At 37.9% G+C, this 23,095-nt stretch overlaps 1 protein-coding gene across 5 annotated transcripts in view; it reads right to left on the reverse strand.

The window, feature by feature from the left end:
* Window positions 1-3,485: 3,485 nt before the first annotated feature.
* LOC114655884 (caspase-1-like) overlaps window positions 3,486-23,095 on the reverse strand; it is a 37,477-nt gene continuing 17,867 nt past the window's right edge. For 3 of the 5 annotated variants that reach the window (XM_051931334.1, XM_051931333.1, XM_028807172.2), the window contains 7 exons: window positions 16,901-17,173; window positions 14,611-14,741; window positions 10,166-10,342; window positions 8,342-8,576; window positions 7,596-7,706; window positions 5,021-5,130; window positions 3,486-3,814 (listed from right to left, as the gene is read on the reverse strand). In XM_051931334.1, the coding sequence (XP_051787294.1) occupies window positions 3,722-3,814; window positions 5,021-5,130; window positions 7,596-7,706; window positions 8,342-8,576; window positions 10,166-10,342; window positions 14,611-14,741; window positions 16,901-17,173 (1,130 nt within the window). In that variant the 3' untranslated portion in view covers window positions 3,486-3,721. Of the gene's footprint in view, window positions 3,815-5,020; window positions 5,131-7,595; window positions 7,707-8,341; window positions 8,577-10,165; window positions 10,343-14,610; window positions 14,742-16,900; window positions 17,174-18,699; window positions 18,725-23,095 lie in introns of those variants that run through there. The other 2 variants (XM_051931335.1, XM_051931332.1) reach the window with 2 other exon arrangements.

Here is a 23,095-nt window from a genome sequence, read left to right on the forward strand (position 1 = left end):
TTAGCAGTTAGTTTGAAGGAGAAAGTAGAGTCAGGTGTTTTCAATCAATGGGATGACAATCAAGTGTGAGTGGGCACCCTGTGTTATTTAAAGAACAGAGATCTATCAAAGTCTGCTCTTCACAACACATGTTTGTGGAAGTGTATCATGGCATGAACAAAGGAGATTTCTGAGGACCTCAGAAAAACAGTTGTTGATGCTCATCAGGCTGGAAAAGGTTACAAAACCATCTCTAAAGAGTTTGGACTCCACCAATCCACAGTCAGACAGATTGTGTACAAATGGAGGAAATTCAAGACCATTGTTTACCCTCCTCAGGAGTGGTCGACCAACAAAGATCACTCCAAGAGCAAGGCATGTAATAGTCGGCGAGGTCACAAGGGACCCCAGGGTAACTTCTAAGCAACGGAAGGCCTCTCTCACATTGGCTAATGTTCATGTTCATGAGTCCATCATCAGGAGAACACTAAACAACAAAGGTGTGCATGGCAGGGTTGCAAGGAGAAAGCCACTGCTCTCCAAAAAAACATTGCTGCTCGTCTGCAGTTTGCTAAAGATCACGTGGACAAACCAGAAGGCTATTGGAAGAATGTTTTGTGGACGGACGAGACCAAAATAGAAATTTTTGGTTTAAATGAAAAGCGTTATGTTTGGAGAAAGGAAAACACTGCATTCCAGCATAAGAACCTTATCCAAACTGTGAAACATGGTGGTGGTAGTATCATGGTTTGGGCCTGTTTTGCTGCATCTGGGCCAGGACGGCTTGCCTTCATGGATGGAACAATGAATTCTGAATTATATCAGAGAATTCTAAAGGAAAATGTCAGGACATCTGTCCATGAACTGAATCTCAAGAGAAGGTGGTTCATGCAGCAAGGCAACGACCCTAAGCACACAAGTCGTTCTACCAAAGAATGGTTAAAGAAGAATAATGTTAATGTTTTAGAATGGCCAAGTCAAAGTCCTGACCTTAATCCAATCGAAATGTTGTGGAAGGACCTGAAGCGAGTAGTTAATGTGAGGAAACCCACCAACATCCCAGAGTTGAAACTGTTCTGTACGGAGGAATGGGCTAAAATTCCTCCAAGCCGGTATGCAGGACTGATCAACAGTTACCGGAAATGTTTTTGAGTGCAGTTATTGCTGCAAAGGGGGATCACACCAGATACTGAAAGCAAAGGTTCACATACTTTTTCCACTCACAAATATGTAATATTCGATCATTTTCCTTAAAAAATAAATGACCAAGTATAATATTTTGGGACTTGAGTGAAAATCTGATGATGTTTTAGGTCATATTTATACAGAAATATAGAAAATTCTAAAGGGTTCACAAACTTTCAAGCACAACTGTAACTTCTCCAGTAGGGTACTATGTAATGATATAAGAATTAGCATTCTCAGCCCCCAATGTACACAATTGCTCTCTACTGTGTTTGTTCTCCTCTGAAAATAAGGCTTCAATTCATCCTTACTTAGATACCCTGGCCACCCAGTCAGTGTATAGAATTTCCCCTTCTTCCACACTGAATGTCTAGCTGTCGCTTGAGGAATATCTGCTGCTGAAACTGGAAGAACATCTAACAAAGACACTTTGTATTCTAAGGTTGAATTTGGACCAGTCTCTTTTAACAGCAGTTAATGCATCAGCATTCTTGTGCTCAGTAGATCTTTTAAATCGAATCTCATATTGATAGGATGCCAAAATGAATGCCCTTCTTTGTAGTCTTGCAACAGCTAAAGTGGGAATTGCTGTTTTTGGACCTAAAATTTTGACTAGGGGTATGTGATCAGTAACTAACTCAAATTTTCTGCCATATAGGTATTCATGAAATTTTAACAGACCGAAAATAATTGCAAGTGCCTCCTTTTCGATCTGTGAATAATTTTGCTCAGCCTTATTGAGTGTCTGAGAAACATATGCAATGTTCCTCTCTGTGCCGTCTACGTACTTGTGTGCAATAGCAGCTCCCACATCATATGCAGGCTAAGGACATGGGTAATCTCGGATCAAAATGAACCAGTAATGTTTCTGAACAAAGTTGCTGTTTGGTTTTCACAAAAACTGTATGCACCCTTTCTGACCCCAGCCATTTTTGTCCTTTCTGAAGTAACTCTGTCATAAGTTTAATAAGTGTAGAAAGGCTGGGGATACATTTTACATAATAATTCACTGGAGCTAGGAATGACCTCAGTTCTGATACATTCTGGGGTGTGGGGCCCTCTCAATTGCCTAAGTTTTTTCTTTCAAAGGCCTTATTCCTTCGCTATCAATTATGTGCCCTAAATACTTCACTTGACTCTGAAAGAATGGTCGCTTTTCTGAATTAACCTTAAACCTATATTGCTTAAGCCTGTTCAGCACAGCTTCCAGATTCTTTAAGTGCTCCTCCTGGTTGAGCCCGGTAACCAAAATGTCATCCAAATAGCAAATCACTCCACTCAAACCTTGCAAAAATGTGTCCATTATGTGCTGGAAAATGGCTAGGGTGCTGGCTACTCTGTAAGGTAATTTGTTCACCTGAAATAACCCCTTCTCTGTATTAAGATTTAAATATAACCTGTTCAATGTGCTGATATGTTTGTGCTAAATTACTTTACAAAACTGTTCACCATAAGCAACTCCTGCAAACAAATCTTGAGTGCAGGGAATAGGGTAGAAATCTGTATCTAGTAATGGATTAATGGTGGCCTTATAGTCCCCACAAATCCATATACTCCCATCAGACTTCAGGATACATGCAATTGGAACTGTCCATTCTGCATACGGTACTGAGTTCAGTACTCCTTGTTGTACTAAAATGTCCAACTGTTTATTCCCTGTATGTCTTATCGCATAGGGTGCAGGTCTTTCCTTACAAAATTTTGGAATAGCCTTTTCATACATACAGTTTGGCATGGATACCTTTTACATACCCCATTTCTCCATCAAAAACACAACCACATTTTTCCTACATGAGAAATTATATTAGTCTGTTCAAACAAGGAAGCAACAGACTTCCTCCTGTTGTACCTCCTTGTGTTCGCATTTCTTCTCAATCTCCAAAACACAACTGCAGAAAAAGAATGTGTGAAAATCACACTCTTTCTCATGATATTTATATATCACTTAGAGAGGTTATTTTGCAGAATTTCCTGGTCATCACCCTCACCCCAAATTTGTACAACACATTCATCCAGGGGAAGACGCACTTTGTCCTAAAGCTAACAAGAGGAGGACCTTAGCCTTTGATTAATAAATGAAACAGTATAAAGCAATGTTAAAGCCTCACAACTGCTTTATGACCCTAAAATTATACATAACCACTTCACACCCACTTACTGCCATTTAGGGTCATTAAGGTCTTAAAATATTTCATTCAAGAAATAAGCACAGCCTTGATATAATAGAAGTATCCCTTTTTTGTCCACAGCAGTCACAATGGAAAGAAAACAGTATGAATATATATATAAATTATCTGAAAAAAAATATAAACCTTATTGTAAAAAAGTTTATTAAAAAATGAAAGAAAACTTGGACCAACACAACAAAATAAAGTACTATAGATCAAAAAGTAATTGCCCATAATCACATGAAAATAACATTTAGTGAACTGTATTATTTGCATTTTAATTTAACTTTCATGAATTGTAAGTTAAGTATTAAGATTTAGCAAAATAAATTGTAAGAAATATACAAAACTGGAATGATTGTTTTTACTAGCATATTCAAAGGTTCCTCTCAAAATCCTGGGAATAAATAAAATTTCTTTAAGAGGGTGGTTCTCTCCTTGGTTGGCATTTGAAGAGGAAATTCTTTGAACCGGCTTTGAACCTACAAAACAAAAAAATAATAAATATAAAAAGATAATTAGCTAACTTATTTAACTCTGACTTTCTAACTATTTCATTTGAATATAGAATGTTTAATTTGCTAAACTGATGACAACATATGTCAGAAATATTCAATGAGTCTGGTAATTAATGGTCTCTGAATAATGGCTGGTAATTTCAAAGACAACAGACTCCAATACTGTACATTTATTCCTCTATAGTTTTTAAATGCATTCTACATTAGAAATTAAAAAATATAGAAATATAATGAATCAAACTTAAAATAAATCACTTAACTCTGAACCACAGATTGTAAGTATTACATTAATTAAATTTCAATTAGCATTTTGCATGTGCTTTGGACTGTAACTTGTTTAAGTTAGAAGAACAGATGATAATGAACGGTGTCAGTACTGAGGAGAGAAAGTCTAATTTCAATGCTGATTTAAGGAATCCACCTTTGTGAAGAGTGTGTTGTTGTAAAGAAATTAGGAGTGTCCTGATGAAGGTATTGTAAATGGTGATGTGAAAATCAGTCCCTCACAGTCTTAGCCATGGCAATTTACTTTTTCATTCATATATTTCACTTCCATCCATTGAATATGAGGAGCCATTTTATCTTTGGTAATACAGGACAATATTACTCCTGTTACTAAAATAAAGAAACTGTCTGCCTAAGAGATATATTTGTTTATTAAAACTACCAGGGAAGCTGAAGAATGGATGGGTGTGAATGTGTTGGCAGCTTACATGACACAGGAACTTTGGCTCACATACTTGAATTTTTCATAACCCAATGATTGAAAGCATAAAAAGATTACAACTGGGTGTGGAAGGAGTTACAATCTGTGACAGGTAAATCTATTTTGTTATTATCTAACCTTAAACAAGTAACACAGTATTGTGACTTCCCTTTTGAAAGAGTGGCACAGGGACAAGCAGAATGCTTATTGCAGTCATATTTTTAATGGATTGGATATTTGATTATAGGTCTCCTGTTACTTTTACATAAGACAATCCTAGAAAGTACTGGTTGTGCTGTCCTGATTAGATATTCAAAGTAAATTCCACAGTAAACTTTACTGACAAAGTTTGAACTTGGGCTTGATTTGCTTTATGTTGTTAATTTTTATACATACTTTATTTTTACTTTGAACTCCAACACCAGCAATAATTATCAACTATGATTTACATAATGCAAACCCACCTTTCTGAACAGTTCTTCAATGTGATCATGGTAAGCATCTTGGCGGAAAACCTCCACTATTCTTTGGATAAGTAATGACCCTTCTTGAGGATGTCTCCATGACACTGTATCTGTAGTAGAAGCACAAGAGTAAACTTTAACTCTCCAGCTTTAAAGAAGACCAGAAAGCCATGAGCTCCTCAAAGTATACAGCTAACAATCACCAAGAAATCAATGGCAAAATAACACAGGGCTTCATTCTAAAGTTTTGCATTCATTCTTCATTCTTAACTTAGGTTTCTAAGTGGTTTTGCCATCAGATCTTTTAGTGAGATGAGAGTCAGGAAATGTAACAGCCATTTTGTATAATACAGCTTTGCTGGTGGTCATGAAATAAAATTTAACAGTTCTCAGCTGCCTACTTAACCAGTGAAAGAAGTGCTTCCATCAAAGCCACACCAATTTACCTTCTATAACCTGAGACCCCCACTCCACAACACCAATAAAACACACCAAGAAAGAATGATATTATGAAAAATAAAATGAAACCATTTATGAGGTCAGCACAAAACTGAAGAAAATACTAAATTCATAACATGTTTACATTTATATTTCATTTGATTGGAAATGGTTATTTGTCTCAAATACATATAATTAGACATATACAGTATAAAAGAAAGACCTGTGTGTTTATGGAGCAGACTGCTCTGCTCACGTTCAACCACAGCAACAGAAGTTGGTGTGAATTCTACGGAAGATGTAGAATCTTATACAAGTGTGACTTGCACTTGGTGAGATGGCGCATGCATGCACCTAAGATATAGTATCACCAGTGACAACTTAGGAAGGCCTGCGAGGCAGCAAGCAGAGGAGGGTCCACATGTAGTTGGTTACGAGATGGCCTCTGTCTGTGTACAATAATATCACTTCACAGAAATATACTGTAACATAAGGTGATCTGGTGCACAGCTCTGGGTCGATTCCTGACCGAGGTGGACTTTGCATGCTCTCCCCCATGCTTACATGAAATTAATCTTGGGGGTTGCTTACTTTCCAGAGTGCAGAGACATGCTTTTAGGTCAACTGTCAATATTAAAAAGGCCCAATAATACTAGTATGCTTGTGTGTAAAAAGGTCCATGTGACAGACTGGTTTTGTATATTCTTTGTTTTCAATTTTCTAGGACTGTAGGTTCAGGAAATGGATGGATATCTGCACAAATGCTATATCAGGAAGGTTACAAGTCACCATAAATATGAAACAGATTTGAAAAATACCGAGTTTTGAAATAAAGAAAGGCCATGGACTAGAAGAGCAATGTAGAAGAACAAATCATAGATCACTTAGAATTTAGTTAAGTCATCTACTAAGACGAACAATAGTATGTCACTCTACCCTCAACCATTTCAGAGCGATGCCCTCTTACCAAGCAGATACATGTGACATTTTTTTCTTGTGAGACTGTGCTAGGGTAATGAAAATTTGTGAGCTATGAACTACAGCTGGCTAAAATATTTTAGAATTGCTGTATACAAAAAGACATTACAATTAGTTAAGGGTATATGTTGTGGGATATGGCCGGCCATTTATCCCGGCCAATACCCCCAGGCCACTAGATGGAGCCCTCCTTGCAACGTGGAGATGCCCCGAATTCCAGCAGGGCATCATGGACTATGGAGTTTTAATACACAGCCCTACTGGATAACGTCTGGGCCGCCAAGGGACGCTGCAGGGAGACACAGAGACGTTTATTTTCCATACAGCCCGGAAGTAAATCCTAGTCACATGGTTGGAAGAAATAAAGTGCTTCTGGGCTGATGAAGAAAAGAAGTTTTTACCTGACCCGGAAGTGATGAGGACTTATGGATTGTTGGGATGGAATCACTTCCGGGTCAGGGACTATAAAGGACTCTGGGAAACCCCAGACGAGTGAGCTGAGCTGGGTGGAAGGGTGACAACGCATCTGGGAGAGGAGGATTGGTTTATTGTATTGATTATTGATTAATTTATGAGTATTGTGGAGAGAAGGGTGCTTGGTGCACATTATTATTATAAAATAAATAATAATTGGATTTTTATCTGGTGTCTGATGTCTGATCTGAGGGTTCAAGGGGACGACAGTGCCTTTATCTTTCACAATGTAAATCATAGATAGGTTGTTCATAGTAACGAAAACATTTGAATAAAAAAGTAACTGCTATTTTCAATGGGTGGGCGGCACGGTGGCGCAGTGGGTAGTGCTGCTGCCTTGCAGTTGGGAGACCTGGGTTCGCTTCCCGGGTCCTCCCTGCGTGGGTTTCCTCCGGGCGCTCCGGTTTCCTCCCACAGTCCAAAGACATGCCGGTTAGGTGAATTGGCGATTCTAAATTGGCCCTAGTGTGTGGTTGTGTTTGTGTGTGTCCTGCGGTGGGCTGGCACCCTGCCCGGGATTGGTTCCTGCCTTGTGCCCTGTGTTGGCTGGGATTGGCTCCAGCAGACCCCCGTGACCCTGTGTTCGGATTCAGCGGGTTGGAAAATGGATGGATGGATGGATATTTTCAATGGTTCATTAATAACTTAAAATATGTAATGTGATGTACAATAACAGAATTCTCACCTGGAGTGCTGGAACAGAAACAAATGAAGTCTTTTTCTTTGTGAGTTTTTTTCAAGCCATCATCACTAAGAGCTGGCAAGGAGTCACTCACCCATACAGAACCATTTTCACCTGTTCAAGAAAAACAAAATTTGACGGGCCATATAACAATAAAAAAGTCAAGTCAAATAGAAAAAGTAAAAGAAATTATGCCTGAGCTATTCACCACATAGATGGATCTTTAATGGCTGCAAACAGTCACAATTTTGGAGTCATGTTCCATCTGTAGAACACACACATCCTACTGTACAGTTTACTCAAACAATGCACTGCGCTGCTGATCTGTTGTTACAGATGGAAAACAAACAGAGCTAATTACTGACTTATCAAAAAGGTCCATAAAAAAGGAAAAAAAGTTTTCCTTTACTATCTACTTATTTATTCCACCAGGCTAATTTCTTAATTCTTGTAAGATTGATTGGTAGAATCAACAACACGATGCCACAATATATTATTTTTGTATGAAAAAGATTACATGTTATTTAACAAAAATGCAATATCATTACATTTGAAATACGTTACCATTTGTTAAAAGTACTCATTTTTGTAACTCATTTAATCTTTAAATTTAACTAAGAAAATATATGTTGTAAAAATGACTTCTTATACAATATACCCTGTGGTTATTTAAAAAAAGAAGTAGAAGCAATCATAATTCATTTTATGTGCTTTGGTATTTTTAAACTGGACAAAGTAGCATTCCTTACTTCCTCTGCAAGCTTGGATGATGATAACCTTGGGCTTCTCCCTCAGTGCAGCACAGTTTTTTGCGTTAAATATATCAAAGATTTTATCAGTAGAGAAAATGTCTGTATCTCCATCTTGGTAGTGCTTCCCACAAATCCCATTCCGGAGTCCATGAGACATCAAAACAACAAATGTGCTATCAGAAAGCTTATGGTCTTCATGTGATGCAAAATTCTTAAGGGCTTGTTCCACTTCCTAAACCCAAACCAATCATACTACAGTTAAACACATATCCATTAGATGAAGAACAGGTATATGAATATGAAACAACATCATTGTACTCAAAGACAAGTAAGAAATATGTTCGTTTTGGTCTTGACATAGTGGCAATTGTTAACTACAAATACAATATTCAAGTGGTTAAAAATCTTGTTCAGTGTTGCCTAAACCAATAAAACACAGATCAGCTTTTCTTTAGATGGTTTACAAAGTGATCTGCTTTTGTGAAATAATTTTGTGATTAAAATACTAATCAAAATTATGCTAAATATGTATAACTAAAAATGAAATATAGTTACTGATATACAGTATTTATCTAATGCAGACATTTAACAAACTTACTTAAAAAAGAGCATACAGTAGGCAAACAACACCTCTGACAGCAACATACTGAAAACCCAATTATCGCCTGTTAAGGATAAAAAGGCTTGAGAAGAGAAACAAAAAACAAAAACAACTTATCATCTGAAGCTGTTTATTCATGTAGAATGGTGTGTGTGTGTGTAGTCAGGAAATGTGGATACTCTATGGCCAGTCAAATATTTATAAATTAATCCATTTCCTGAACGTATCTATCACATATGGAATTGTTCTTCATCAGAGCCTATATAGGTGATGTTGGCTGAAAGGCAGAAGCTCCCCCTAAATGGAACTCTGGTATAAGCACAGCTAATGTAAATTGATATCTGAGAACAGTCCACGTTTTAAGGAATTCAGGATCATGGGGGGCTGTGGCCTATACTGGTATCATCTGGGACAAGGTATGAAACAACCCAGGAAAGGGTGCCATTATATTACAAGGACCACTCATTGTAAAATCAAGGGCCAATCAAGTCATCAATCAACCAAATGCACAAGTCATTTGGATGTGGGAGAAAAAAACGAAGTACTCTCCGAAAAAAAGCCCAGCAGACACGGGAAGAATGTGCAAACCTCATAAAAAGAAGAAAGTGACCAAGCTGAGTCTCAAACTCGTGTCCATTGAGCAGTGAGGTAGCAAATGTGATTAACATCCCACCATGCTACCTGCATAAATAATTTGTTACATATTTATCATGAAATTGTAGCTGTAAACTGACATCTGACCACAGTGATTACTACTGTCTCTGACTTTATGCTTTAGCACTGATCACTAGACTACCGTACAGGCCCGAATTAAGGGTATAAATAGAAGGTATCTGAATTATATTTACAATATGTTTTACTAAGTCCACTCAGGACCTCAGCATCATGGTGTACATTGGACACTAAGCTGTTCTAAGCCTTGTAGCAGCTCCAATGAACAGGCATCCTGTGCAGTGTTGGTTCTGATGTTTTGCCTGATGCCACCAGTACAGGGTCGGACATCAGCTAAACATGTTCTCAATGTATCATTTCAGAATATAGGTGGGTGTAGAGATACATACTGTATTTGACAAGGCCTGAGAGTATACAAGCTAAATAAACCATCCAATGAAAATCAGCCAGGCAATGTACCCAATGTATGCAAAGAATCAACACTTCAGAATTGCTCAGTGGCCCTAGAGAAATTAGACACTTTTGATCTCTGCTCTGTAACTAGATACCTGTGCACTAAGATTGTTGTGGATATCCACCCTGTACCCCAGTTCTTCCAGGAGCCTCTTCATTTGGCTCTGATCCTCCATCGCCCCATTCCTTTTCATTTTAGGATTGTCAAACTCAACATTGTTAATAAGCAGAGCCAGGCGCTTTCTTTCTCTTTTATCAAACACTTCATAAATCTGAAATTGATTGAGAGTGGAAAAAAGATTTTTAAGTTAAATATACCAAACATTTGGCACATGATGCAGCATCCCAAAAAACAATGTTTTTCAATGATTCAAGTTTGAATGAGGGGGAATTTAAAAACTGAAAGCAACAAAAACAGGCTGGGGAACTGAATGCAGAACTGTTCACATCTAATGGCTGAAGCCAATCAAATCAACAATTTGGAAGAGAAACCAAACTGTTTCTTTACAATCAAACAACTCAGAGAAAAATATCAATACACTTGTTTCTTTAGATGATGGTGGGATTTGTGAACAAAGTAAGAAAAAAAATTATGAAGAAATGAAATGTTATTGAAGCCTTCAAGTGACTTCTTATTAAAGTGATGTTGTTTAAGTTAACTACTCTTTAATTTACAACTGCTATGAAAAGTGTTACAGTATGAGTAAAATGATAGCACAGTAGTATTTCAGCTCATCATTTATTGTGATGAGATACTTATTTAAATTCTGCTTGGAAATAAATATTGTATTACCAACATTTTATCATACATAAGTTAAGTAGGTCTCATGTATACGATTTCAAATGCATAGAAGACATAAAACTATACATTCTCTTCATGTGATTTCAAGTAATAGTTATGGGAAGAGGACAAAACCTCATATTGAGCTAAACCACTGAAAACATCTGGGACTCTAAACAAAGTGGGGAGAAAAGGGGTTCTCCTTGAAGAGCAGCTAGATGGGATCCTTTAAAGATGTTTGAAAGTGTACACTGTTAATTTTGCACTCTTATAAATCACTGCCGATCCCGACTTTAAGAATAGTTTAAGTCTGAGTTTAAGAAGGAGGATCGTGGGGGAGCTGGACTACCTGTGCAACCTGAATCAGCTGTGGGTACCGCCTCAGGCCGCCAGTTCTCTTCATTTTTTTGAGTAGTGTATAAAAATGAATGTCTTTTTGTGTGTGTTTGTCTGGTATGCAAATTCACTCTGTTGAACCTATCTTTGTTAAGTTTTCCACAGATTTCCCATTTGCACACGAGAAGACCACACAGTGTGTTTTGTTACAATATTTATCTGGCCAGCCCTGGCAGCAATGGGTACCCCTGCTTGTGGTTGTCTGGCATGCAAATCCACATCACATCACCTAACCTATCTACACCAGATTTTGCACAGATTCCCCACTTGTACAGAGGACCACTAATGTCTAGGTTCATTCCTAAATTTAACTGGTGCCCCAAACTAAAGAGAAGGAGTGATGCAGAGATTGACAGCTGGGAATTTCTGGTTTTCTTTTTGTTGTAAACATTACTGCCATTTACCAGATGAGCGCATATTTCAAATTATGCGTTAAATAATAATTTAGCTCTCATTATCCTGCACTAGAACTTTCAGGATGGATTTTTATTTAATATATCGTTATTTAACATATGGATAATGATTAAACAGCCACTAATATTCGGTTAATCAATTAAGGTGCATTAAAGCACTTAACTCAATATTTACTGTATGTCTGTTGATACTTACAGTGCATCCGGAAAGTGTTCACAGCGCATCACTTTTTCCACATTTTGTTATGTTACAGCCTTATTCCAAAATGGATTAAATTCGTTTTTTTCCTCAGAATTCTACACACAACACCCCATAATGACAACATGAAAAAAGTTTACTTGAGATTTTTGCAAATTTATTAAAAATAAAAAAATTGAGAAAGCACATATACATAAGTATTCACAGCCTTTGCCATGAAGCTCAAAATTGAGCTCAGGTGCATTCTGTTTCCCCTGATCACCCTTGAGATGTTTCTGCAGCTTAATTGGAGTCCACCTGTGGTAAATTCAGTTGACTGGACATGATTTGGAAAGGCACACACCTGTCTATATAAGGTCCCACAGTTGACAGTTCATGTCAGAGCACAAACCAAGCATGAAGTCAAAGGAATTGTCTGTAGACCTCCGAGACAGGATTGTCTCGAGGCACAAATCTGGGGAAGGTTACAGAAAAATTTCTGCTGCTTTGAAGGTCCCAATGAGCACAGTGGCCTCCATCATCCGTAAGTGGAAGAAGTTCGAAACCACCAGGACTCTTCCTAGAGCTGGCCGGCCATCTAAACTGAGCGATCAAGGGAGAAGGGCCTTAGTCAGGAAGGTGACCAAGAACCCGATGGTCACTCTGTCAGAGCTCCAGAAGTCCTCTGTGGAGAGAGGAGAACCTTCCAGAAGGACAACTATCTCTGCAGCAATCCACCAATCAGGCCTGTATGGTAGAGTGGCCAGACGGAAGCCACTCCTTAGTAAAAGGCACATGGCAGCCCGCCTGGAGTTTGCCAAAAGGCACCTGAAGGACTCTCAGACCATGAGAAAGAAAATTCTCTGGTCTGATGAGTCAAAGATTGAACTCTATGGTGTGAATGCCAGGCGTCACGTTTGGAGGAAACCAGGCACCGCTCATCACCAGGCCAATACCATCCCTACAGTGAAGCATGGTGGTGGCAGCATCATGCTGTGGGGATGTTTTTCAGCGGCAGGGACTGGGAGACTAGTCAGGATAAAGGGAAAGATGACTGCAGCAATGTACAGAGACATCCTGGATGAAAACCTGCTCCAGAGCGCTCTTGACCTCAGACTGGGGCGACGGTTCATCTTTCAGCAGGACAACGACCCTAAGCACACAGCCAAGATATCAAAGGAGTGGCTTCAGGACAACTCTGTGAATGTCCTTGAGTGGCCCAGCCAGAGCCCAGACTTGAATCCGATTGAACATCTCTGGAGAGATCTTAAAATGGCTGTGCACCGACGCTTCCCATCCAACCTAATGGAGCTTGAGAGGTGCTGCAAAGAGGAATGGGCGAAACTGGCCAAGGATAGGTGTGCCAAGCTTGTGGCATCATATTCAAAAAGACTTGAGGCTGTAATTGCTGCCAAAGGTGCATCGACAAAGTATTGAGCAAAGGCTGTGAATACTTATGTAAATGTGATTTCTCAGTTTTTTTTATTTTTAATAAATTTGCAAAAACCTCAAGTAAACTTTTTTCACGTTGTCATTATGGGGTGTTGTGTGTAGAATTCTGAGGAAAAAATGAATTTAATCCATTTTGGAATAAGGCTGTAACATAACAAAATGTGGAAAAAGTGATGTGCTGTGAATATTTTCCGGATGCACTGTAACACAAATCCAGCTCAGATGTACTGGAAGCTGTGAAGACGGCACAGTAACAGAGAAACCTAGACATGACAAAAAACGTGTAACGCTTTCACAAAATTCCCTATAAAAAAATCTTAATGTATAAATATTGTACAGTGAAACTGAGATTCTGACTTAATTCTCTCTCTCTATTGGTTACTTCTAGACACATTAATTTGATTCTGTCATTCATCCTTTTAAAGTATATGATAATAGAGGTATTTTATGTGGTCAGAAACAAAATTTATATTAATGTTGTCTTCCTAGTTTTCTCCTTACTGCTCTTGCTCAATTAAGACCTAATTACCGTATACTGTATACTCGCTTTTAAGTTTTCCCGCGGATAAGTCGGGACTTGATTTTACTGTATAATTTCTGGTATTTTATAATGTCGGTCATATAAGTCGAATGCGGAAAACTCACACTATTGGTCTAAGAGATTATGATATGCTAACGCCCACCTGAGAGAGTAACCACGGAGCACACAGCCTTTTTTTTTCTATGTATTGTGCCTACGTGACCACACAGTAATACCCAAACTATTCTGAAGCGACGACTGCACTGTTTTGTGTTTTTTGTATCTCACATCCTCATACACCTTTATCGTAAGAGCATCACTTATCTGCGATGGAGTGTTCAATCAGAAGAAAATATGAAGCTGGTTTTAAATTAAAAGTCATTGAAGTGGCGAAAGAAATTGGTAACTGCACTGTTGCAACAAAATTTGAAGTGTCTGAGAAACTGATGTGAGATTGGAGGAAGCAAGAAGATATAAAAAAAGTAAATAAAAAATAAGTGTCGCATTTTTTAACGGGCGTATAAGTCAGGGTCTGATTTTATGATCAATTTATACGTGAATACAGTATATACAGTATTCTTTAATAAGATGCCAGTGCATATCTACAGATTAACGTTGGCTTTTAAAAGGATAACAGATGAAGTGCAGTGTGAAAGTCAGCTGACCACAGTAAAACCTGTCCTTAAATAGCAATTTTTTAACATTATTTAGCATTTTACCAATTATGAACTTCTTACTCAAATCATGTACTTAATCATTAAGTAATATGCGTGGGTTTCTGTAGGCCTTTTGGTGCATACCGAGTCAGCTTCCTTCTCCTGAATACTCTTGATGAATTCAGAGGTTGAGAGTGTTAACCACGTCTCTGGTCCAGCAGACTGGGTTCCCTGAGGTCCAGATGTTTCTTGCAAGTCACTTTTTGCCTTTTTCACTGCAAATTCAAAAGACAAATTTAAAATACTGTCATGCTGATAATACTCCAAATTTAACATTCTATGCCCACCAAGCATTTCTCTGTGCACTGATGTAACATCTCATGTACATAACCGTCCCTCAACATAAGTCAGAAAACAGTCCATGCAGAATTAACTACAAGGGTTAACCATTGATTTCTTGCTTTCCTTCAACTAAATAAGATCAAAATAATCCATAAGAGATTTGACACTAAGACAAACCCTGCTCATTTTTCAAAAATGTTAATTTGTGATATCTTATTAAGCTTATGGAGGAGGGACTATTGCAAGAAAAAAACATGATACTCTAACTGTAAATAAAGAAAAGACAATCTGATCTCTTTCATATAAACGCTAACTCAGCATTTTTCACTTGCCATCAAAGCAATTTGTACCAAAACAAAGAGTTAATAACACAGAAGTGAAGACACTTTAACTGATTGATAAGAAATTCACTTCAGTTAACCCTAATCTCAACAATATTTCTGGATGAGAAAAACTCTTATGTTTCTTAATGCTTTAACATTTTTATCAGACATCTTCAATTACTGCCTAGTTAAAATCACTTCTTTATGCCTTCCTGTAACTTTGTTTCAAGCAGTGTAAAGGCTAACCTATTTCAAATGACCTTTCCCATCTAATGAACTCTGTCTGACTTTATGCAGCTGGCAGTGAGCCTGAGAGAGACTTTGGGACAGGGATATCACGATTTGTTAGGTGGGTGATTTCCATTCGATTCCACTTTGAAACGGACGCCCATTTCAGATTCAGGGATTGCTCTCTTTGCTCTTCTGATAACTTTTTCTGCTAAGATACTGATAAACACAATGTTGAAATTAATTTTAAATGCTAATAGCATCACTCAGTCATTCGAACTTCAAAATATTATTCACACCTTAGAAGGTTTTGGAATAATTTTACTCACTTTGGCACCAGGTATCACTTCACTACCTCCACACTAACACATTGCATGCATACAGAAACTATTATTATTTACTTATGTGGGCAGTGCCTTTATCCAAGGTGACTTACAACATTTGAGGTACAATTGGAGCACAGGCAGGTGAAGTGACTTGCTTATGGCCACACGGTGTCAGCAGTATGATTTAAACACCACAACCTCAGAGTTTAAAGTCCAAAGTCCTAACCACTACACCACAATGCCTGATGAGGATCAGGGCCATAATTAAAATAAATCAACAGTGTTTCACAGATAAGTAGTTCCCAGTCACTCCTAGATTGGAGTACATTGGGGTCTATTTTAATAAAAGATAAGAGATCAGTGGTTGGCCAGGTAGAAACAAGAGGCCAAAAAAGGTAAGCACGGTGAATAGGACCAGGAAGTGAAGCCTGTACCTAGTCAGCACAGGGCATGTGCCAAAGACAGATGAATAACAAAACCAAATATATCAAAACACAAAACAAAACTCTAAAATGAATAAGAACAAGAAAAAAGTCCTAACTTCCTGAATTGATTTATTCTCTAGCTAAATTCACCAAGATTTGTTACAGCATTCAGAAACTTGAAGAACAGGAGTAGCGTGCGACCACTTTTGATAGTGTATGCCCAGTGCTACCCATCAGAACTTCTGATTGTCAGATGGCAACAAGGCACTGTAATAATAATAAGAAGAATATGCAGTCGTTAGAAAATATACAAAATGGTAGCAGCCATTGTTCAAAACAATACAAAAATGGCTGTGCTAACATATCGTAAAATAGGCAAAAAATTATAAAATGAAATGATATGCGGAAAATCTGTGCAGAAATGCAATTTTCATACTCCAAAGCCCCCACATGATGACAGCTATGGCTTGATAAGCTATGTTAGCCCGAATGACCTGTTCTCATCAAAACTTTTCATATATATGTATGCTTTCAGTGTACTCTGCTGTGAATGAACTGAGTGGTTGTAGTATGTTAACTGAGTGGTACCTATTAAACCATGCTGACCATTGTCACTAATACTAAAAGAAGAGGTATATTTATCTTTTACAAAACTTTAGCTAATCCTTTTTTCTGTTTTTTGGAATACGAGTAGTCACTAAAAGCTTTAAAATCTACTATTATCTATTATTATGTGCATATAGAAACTCTTTTCCCATCTGATTAAAAAGGAACACCAGGCAGCACTCACTTGACTGGTCATCCAACCCCATAGAGGTGTACAAGTTGTGGTCCCGACTCAAAAGCTTTTCCAAGAACTTCTCGCTGGCAGAGTTACCCTTCTTCCTCACCATGTCTATCAGCGAACGAGCCCGGTCCCTTGTGACTTTGTTATTCTCAATCACCTCCTCTTTCTCCCCCTCATTCAGGACTTTCAGGTCCAGCATGTCATCCACAATGCCTTTAATCAGAGACACATTGGCACCTTCTATGAACATTATTCTTTTGTCCATCAGCTTCTGGGCTGCAAAAGTAAAAACCAAGCATGAATTAAGAAACCAATAAAATGTGAATCATTTACACGAGTGCTGTCAAGGGTTTATATCTACCTTGCGCCCGAGTCTACACACTTTCTTCTTGTCCACTACTCTGATTATTTTATTGAAAATACACGTGTTATGCATATTGTGTGCATCCAACTAAATAACTGACATATGGATTATGTGACACAAGTAATTTAATTGTTTCTCATGGATGTTTTATATTGCTTACTGTGCTTCAGTGCTGGGCCCCGATGGCTCCCATTAAAGAGTGTTGTATCATAAACGTTGTAATCTCTGCTAACCACGAAGACACAAGATTTAAATCTTTGTGTGCCATCTCTACAAGCAACATGAGGCATTTTAAAAGATAATAAATCATTGTTAGATAAAGTAATCCTTTAAGGGAAAGAAAATATGTTTATTTAGTGCAGTTACTTGCTAGCTGTGTATCTACGGTAGGTTCTGAACACTTTTAACACAGCATAACAGAACATTCTGAAAATGCTTCAATCAGTTCATAGTTGTGGCAGCCAGAGCCTATTCCGGTGTATCAGGTACAAGGCATTAAGTAACCCTGGACAGGACTCCAGTCAGTTGCATTGTCCACACACACACTCACTCTCTCACACACACAGGTCCAAAGGTCTTCAGGATGTGGGAGGACAACTGAAGTACTTGGCATAAAATCCACATCACCAAAGGGAGAACATGCAGTCTGTACACAGAAAACAACTGGACACATGGTCCATGAGGAAGCAGTGCAGACCATTGCACATTTTTTATTTACATTTAATCATTTATCTTTGATTTATTAGTCAGAATAAAAACACACAAGAGCTTTTGATAAATGTATAAAACAAGTGACTTAAGGAAACGGGGCAGGATATCCTCACTGTGCAAGTCTGCACTCACCCTGCTTACATCTGTCTCACTTACTCTACACTCTCTTGTCTTTGTCAAATGTTCTTACCTTCAACTGGACTGATAAAGCTATTTGCTAACCCAAATCGAGTGTCATCGTTGGTATAAAAATTCTACTGGGGCCATACCAGAATTTTATACGTGTGCAGACTTCTCTATTGTAAACATTATGTGACTTAACTGATCATATCTGCCTGCCTTTTGATAATGACTAAACATGAAAGTTCACTCATCGCTCACATCATTCAGACAATTGTTAGATGGCCCATGAACTGTCTGCACTGGCATCAGTTTGCTGTGATACCTCATCATTATCTGAAAAAATAAGTAAAACGAGAGGCTCATAACCACCCAATGCACAGGAAAAGATGTTTGCTATGAACTTCCTAAACTGAAACAGCAGTCTCCCAATTTGAAAACCGAATGGTTTTGAGGTGGATAGGAACAGACCACAATACCATGGAAAGAACACCCACCAGTACATACACTGTATGACTTGAACTGCACACTTGTTAACTACCGTATGGCCAGGTGTTCAACGCAAGACCAGCAAACACTTCAAACAAATGATTTTCTACATATATACCTGTTACTTCTATAACAGGATTCTGTGCTTCTTTGAGACAGGAGCGTCATAATGCTAGTTTCTTTTCCATGATGTGGAAGGGGCACATGTAGACTTCTTTGATGACTTTTTCAAAATTAGCACATTATTCTTTAGTGGTGGGTGAAAGTCAAGATGCAGCGAATTTTCTTGTGAACAATAAATGACTGATATTGATCACCTTTCTTTTTTTTCAAATAACTGGTATCATACTTTTCATACCTCTTTGCAGTCTTGTACTGCATGGCTCCAACTGGAAATTACAAATGGGTTTCAGAGAGAGAGACAGCAAAACATAGTGAAGAAATTACTTGATGCTGCGAGAAAGTAAAAGCTAAAATTGGTTTTTGCCAAGTTGTTCAAGCTTTCATTCACTATCGTAACACACAGCAACAGAGAAAACATACAGCACTTGCGACAACAGATCGTTCATGTTTCCCACTTGTCCACTGATGCTGTCGATCGTCCATGTTTAATCTGATGCTACAGTAAGTTTTTTTTTCCTTGCAACAGGATGTTAATTTTTAAGACGCGCAGTGTGCTTTCTGCACATGCGACACAAATTATATCTCTCTATTATATAAAAAAATCTTGCAACAAGACGAGACTTTTTAGGGGAGATTTTTTCAAGTCCCAGCCTGCTCTCAACCATATTCAACCAGACACATGGTACTCACCTCTCATTCGTGTGAATGCTTTTGATAGACACAGTTCTTGCTCTCTCAACTCTTACAAATTTTAATGTTTTCCTCACTTTAAGTTCCCAATTAAAGAAGGCGTAATATGTCCAAATCATATTGAAGAATTTAATCACGACGATTTATCAACAGTAAAAATGAGTACACGGGCAGTTCTAACACCGAAAAATGAAGTCAAATGAATTAACGTGAAAATTGTTTATCGATTACACGGCAAATTGGTTAAATGAGTATCAATAGACTATGCTGAAGCAGTTGGTGGTGATCGTGGGGAAAGTGAAAACATCAACTGACAATATCCCGAAGAATATCTACAACTGTTAACACCGTCCAGTCTTCCTCCACACGAATTACTGTAGAAAGAAGGATGTATCCAAGAAAGGTAATGTAGTACATCTTCAGGGGATAACATTACACAACAAAGGAGATATTGATATGCTATTCATATTAAAACGTTAACAGTTTCCCATTAGAATAGCTTTTGCTATGACAATTTATAAATCTCAGAGCCAAACATTCGAAAAAGTCGTTTTATTTAATAGAGAGAAAGAAACAAAATTCATTCACGGGCAGTTATATGTTGCGTTGTCACAATGATAGTCCAAACACAGAATCAAAATTCAAAGTGATATTGACGAAAATTTAATTCAAAAAATTGTTTTTACTTAAGTTTTACAGTAAAAGTGTAAGTTTAAAAACATTTTATGTGTTAATTTCAAAGCCAAACAGAACGAAATTGCTAGAATAAGTCTAACGCAACATTAAACATAACTTACTTTCAAGTTATTACGTTTTACTATTTTTAATATGGTTAATTATTCGTTGTAATGTAAAATAGTTAGTTCTATTATGTATACGTAACAGTTCCCACGAAAATAACAATCTATTTAAATTGTACATCAGCATCCCCATAAGCAAGCGGCAGAACCATAAAGAGGCTAGCACGTAGCGCAGGCCCGGGGGTTGGTGGGCGAAGCGAGCAGGGAGCAAAGCCCCCTGGTTTCTAATATGTTTTTGACGAAGACTTTTCAACTGTAGACAGTTCGTCATAAACCAAAGTTTGCTGCCTGTCTGATCAGGTTGTCGTGGGCAATTCTGATTTTGTAGTTTAACATCACCGCGCCTACTTTGGGCCACACCTTCATGAGGCGCTGGATTGGTTTAGAAATGTGACACTCAGTGAACCGTCTAATTGGTCCCTCCCACTTTTAAGTACAATTCGCCCATTGACTTCAGAATCAGACGTATTCGGTGAGGCTATTTGTACGATGACCAACTTATCATTTATTCACTCACATTACTAAGGGTCGGGGTATTTAAAAAGCAAACTCTAATAACAGCAAAAGCATAATCCATAATACAGTATTGCAACAGTCTGGAAAATTAACCCACCGAGGCAGCGTGTCCTAACAGCCATGCAAATAGAGTTATTGAGAGTGCTGTGGAGACGGGCGTGCACAGGTGCACCATATACCAATCTATACTAATAAAAGGCAAAGCCCTCACTGACTGACTGACTGACTCATCACTAATTCTCCAACTTCCCGTGTAGGTAGAAGGCTGAAATTTGGCAGGCTCATTCCTTACAGCTTACTTACAAAAGTTAAGCAGGTTTCATTTCGAAATTCTACGCGTAATGGTCATAACTGGAACCTGTTTGACTGACTCACTCATCACTAATTCTCCAACTTCCCGTGTAGGTAGAAGGCTGAAATTTGGCAGGCTCATTCCTTACAGCTTACTTACAAAAGTTAGGCAGGTTTCATTTCGAAATTCTACACGTAATGGTCATAACTGGAACCTGTTTTTTGTCCATATACTCTAATGGAGGAGGCGGAGTCACGTATTGCGTCATCACGTATTACGCCTCCTACGTAATCACGTGAACTGAAAACGAGGAAGAGATTTACAGCACAAGTCAAACGCGGGAACGAAGGTAAATGACGTTAATTGTTGAGTGTCTTTTAATACTGTGTAATTGTTGAGTGTCTTTTAATACTGTGTAAGCATACATATTAACACATGTGCAATTAAACGTGTGCATTTACGGGGTGATTTCTCAGGCTTAAAAGCTCGCCTTTTATTAAAAAGGTAAATGCAAACTCTTTTCATTCTGAAGGGCACAAACCACGTTAGATTTCAGCCGTTAAACGCGCAAAAATGTCAGTACACCAGATAAATAAGCGCAACATATTATCAGTTGTATTGTATGCTTACAATACATATAGAAATGTGTTAATCGTTAACTAATATTATGGGATGGTGTTTTTCGACTCGCGCCTTGATTTAAACGATTGCATGTCTTGGTGGGTTTGCGTAGCTTATTGTCAATATCTTTACAGCTCTTTTTAAGACTTAATTTAAAAAGGTTTTCTTTTCTTCTTAATTAAAATTTAAAAGCAATACTTCACCGCTGCGAAGCCCCTCTAGCGCTGACGTCCGAGGTTCGATTACCGTAAGCGAGTGCAGTGAGTGTGTACGCCTGATGAGCCAAGAATAAGGGGGAAAGATGTGTCGCGTACTCTTTGCATTATTTGACAGTAAACTATTTTCATCCATTCTATGATCTGCTTCTCACAACTGAAGGCACCGTGGCTGATGTTACCTGACTTGCTGGCCAACCATAAGCGCTACCGGGTAGGTAACCACCCACTCACTTCACTCCCTTACGGGAATCGAACCTCGGATGTCAACGCTAGAGGCGAAGCCCCTAAAATTGCGCCATGGCGTGTGGTTCGTTTATTTGACAGCATGTAGATTGGGGTAATTACATTCACGGCATTCGTAGTCTGATTCACAATCTGATTGTATGGGTGGTTACCTACCAGGTAACGCTTATGATTAGCCAGCAAGTCAGCTCGAAGTGATCACTCAAGTGAAGGCAGCTTCACAAAAAAAACAGATCCTTAACAAACTGTTATTGGTATATTTTCCCTCAATTTTAAAAGGTTTTCTTTTCTTCTTAATAAAAATTTAAAAGCAGTACTTCGCCGGTGTGAAGCGTGGGGATTTGAGCGACTGACGCATACAGACATATTCATGAGTGCAGGTACTTCAGAAAGAAAGCACCGTGTAAACCTAAACTTTAAATTAAGTTCATAGACCTACAAAAGGTTGCCATTGATTTGAGGCAAGATTGCTTTTCTCATGTACAACTATACGTTGCATTCTTAACAGTAAGCTTGCACAGCTTGGTCATATTACAACCTGAGTGCTGAACTGACAACGTTGTATACAAACAGAACTATAACAATTGTAATAAACAAACAAAAAAAAAAAGCGAAGAACCCTTGGATTTAATAAAAAGGCTCCTTCCTTGGCGAAGCAAGGAAAAAGGAAGACCTTATCGTTTATAAAACAGTGGAAAAGCTGTGTTAAGGCTGCTTCACAAAAAAACAGATCCTTAACAAATTGCTATTGGGATATTTTCCCTCAATTTAAAAAGCTTTTCTTCTTAATAAAAATTTAAAAGCAGTACTTTGCGGGGATTTAGATATAGATATTTATGTATATAGATATATATAGATATACATATATATATATATATATATATATATATATATATAGATGTATATAGAGATATAGATATATATAGATATATATATATATGTATGTATGTCTATATATATATATATATATATATATATATATATATATATATATATATATATATATATGTA

This window comes from Erpetoichthys calabaricus, chromosome 8 (genome assembly GCF_900747795.2).
Source record: "Erpetoichthys calabaricus chromosome 8, fErpCal1.3, whole genome shotgun sequence".
Lineage (NCBI taxonomy): Eukaryota > Metazoa > Chordata > Cladistia > Polypteriformes > Polypteridae > Erpetoichthys > Erpetoichthys calabaricus.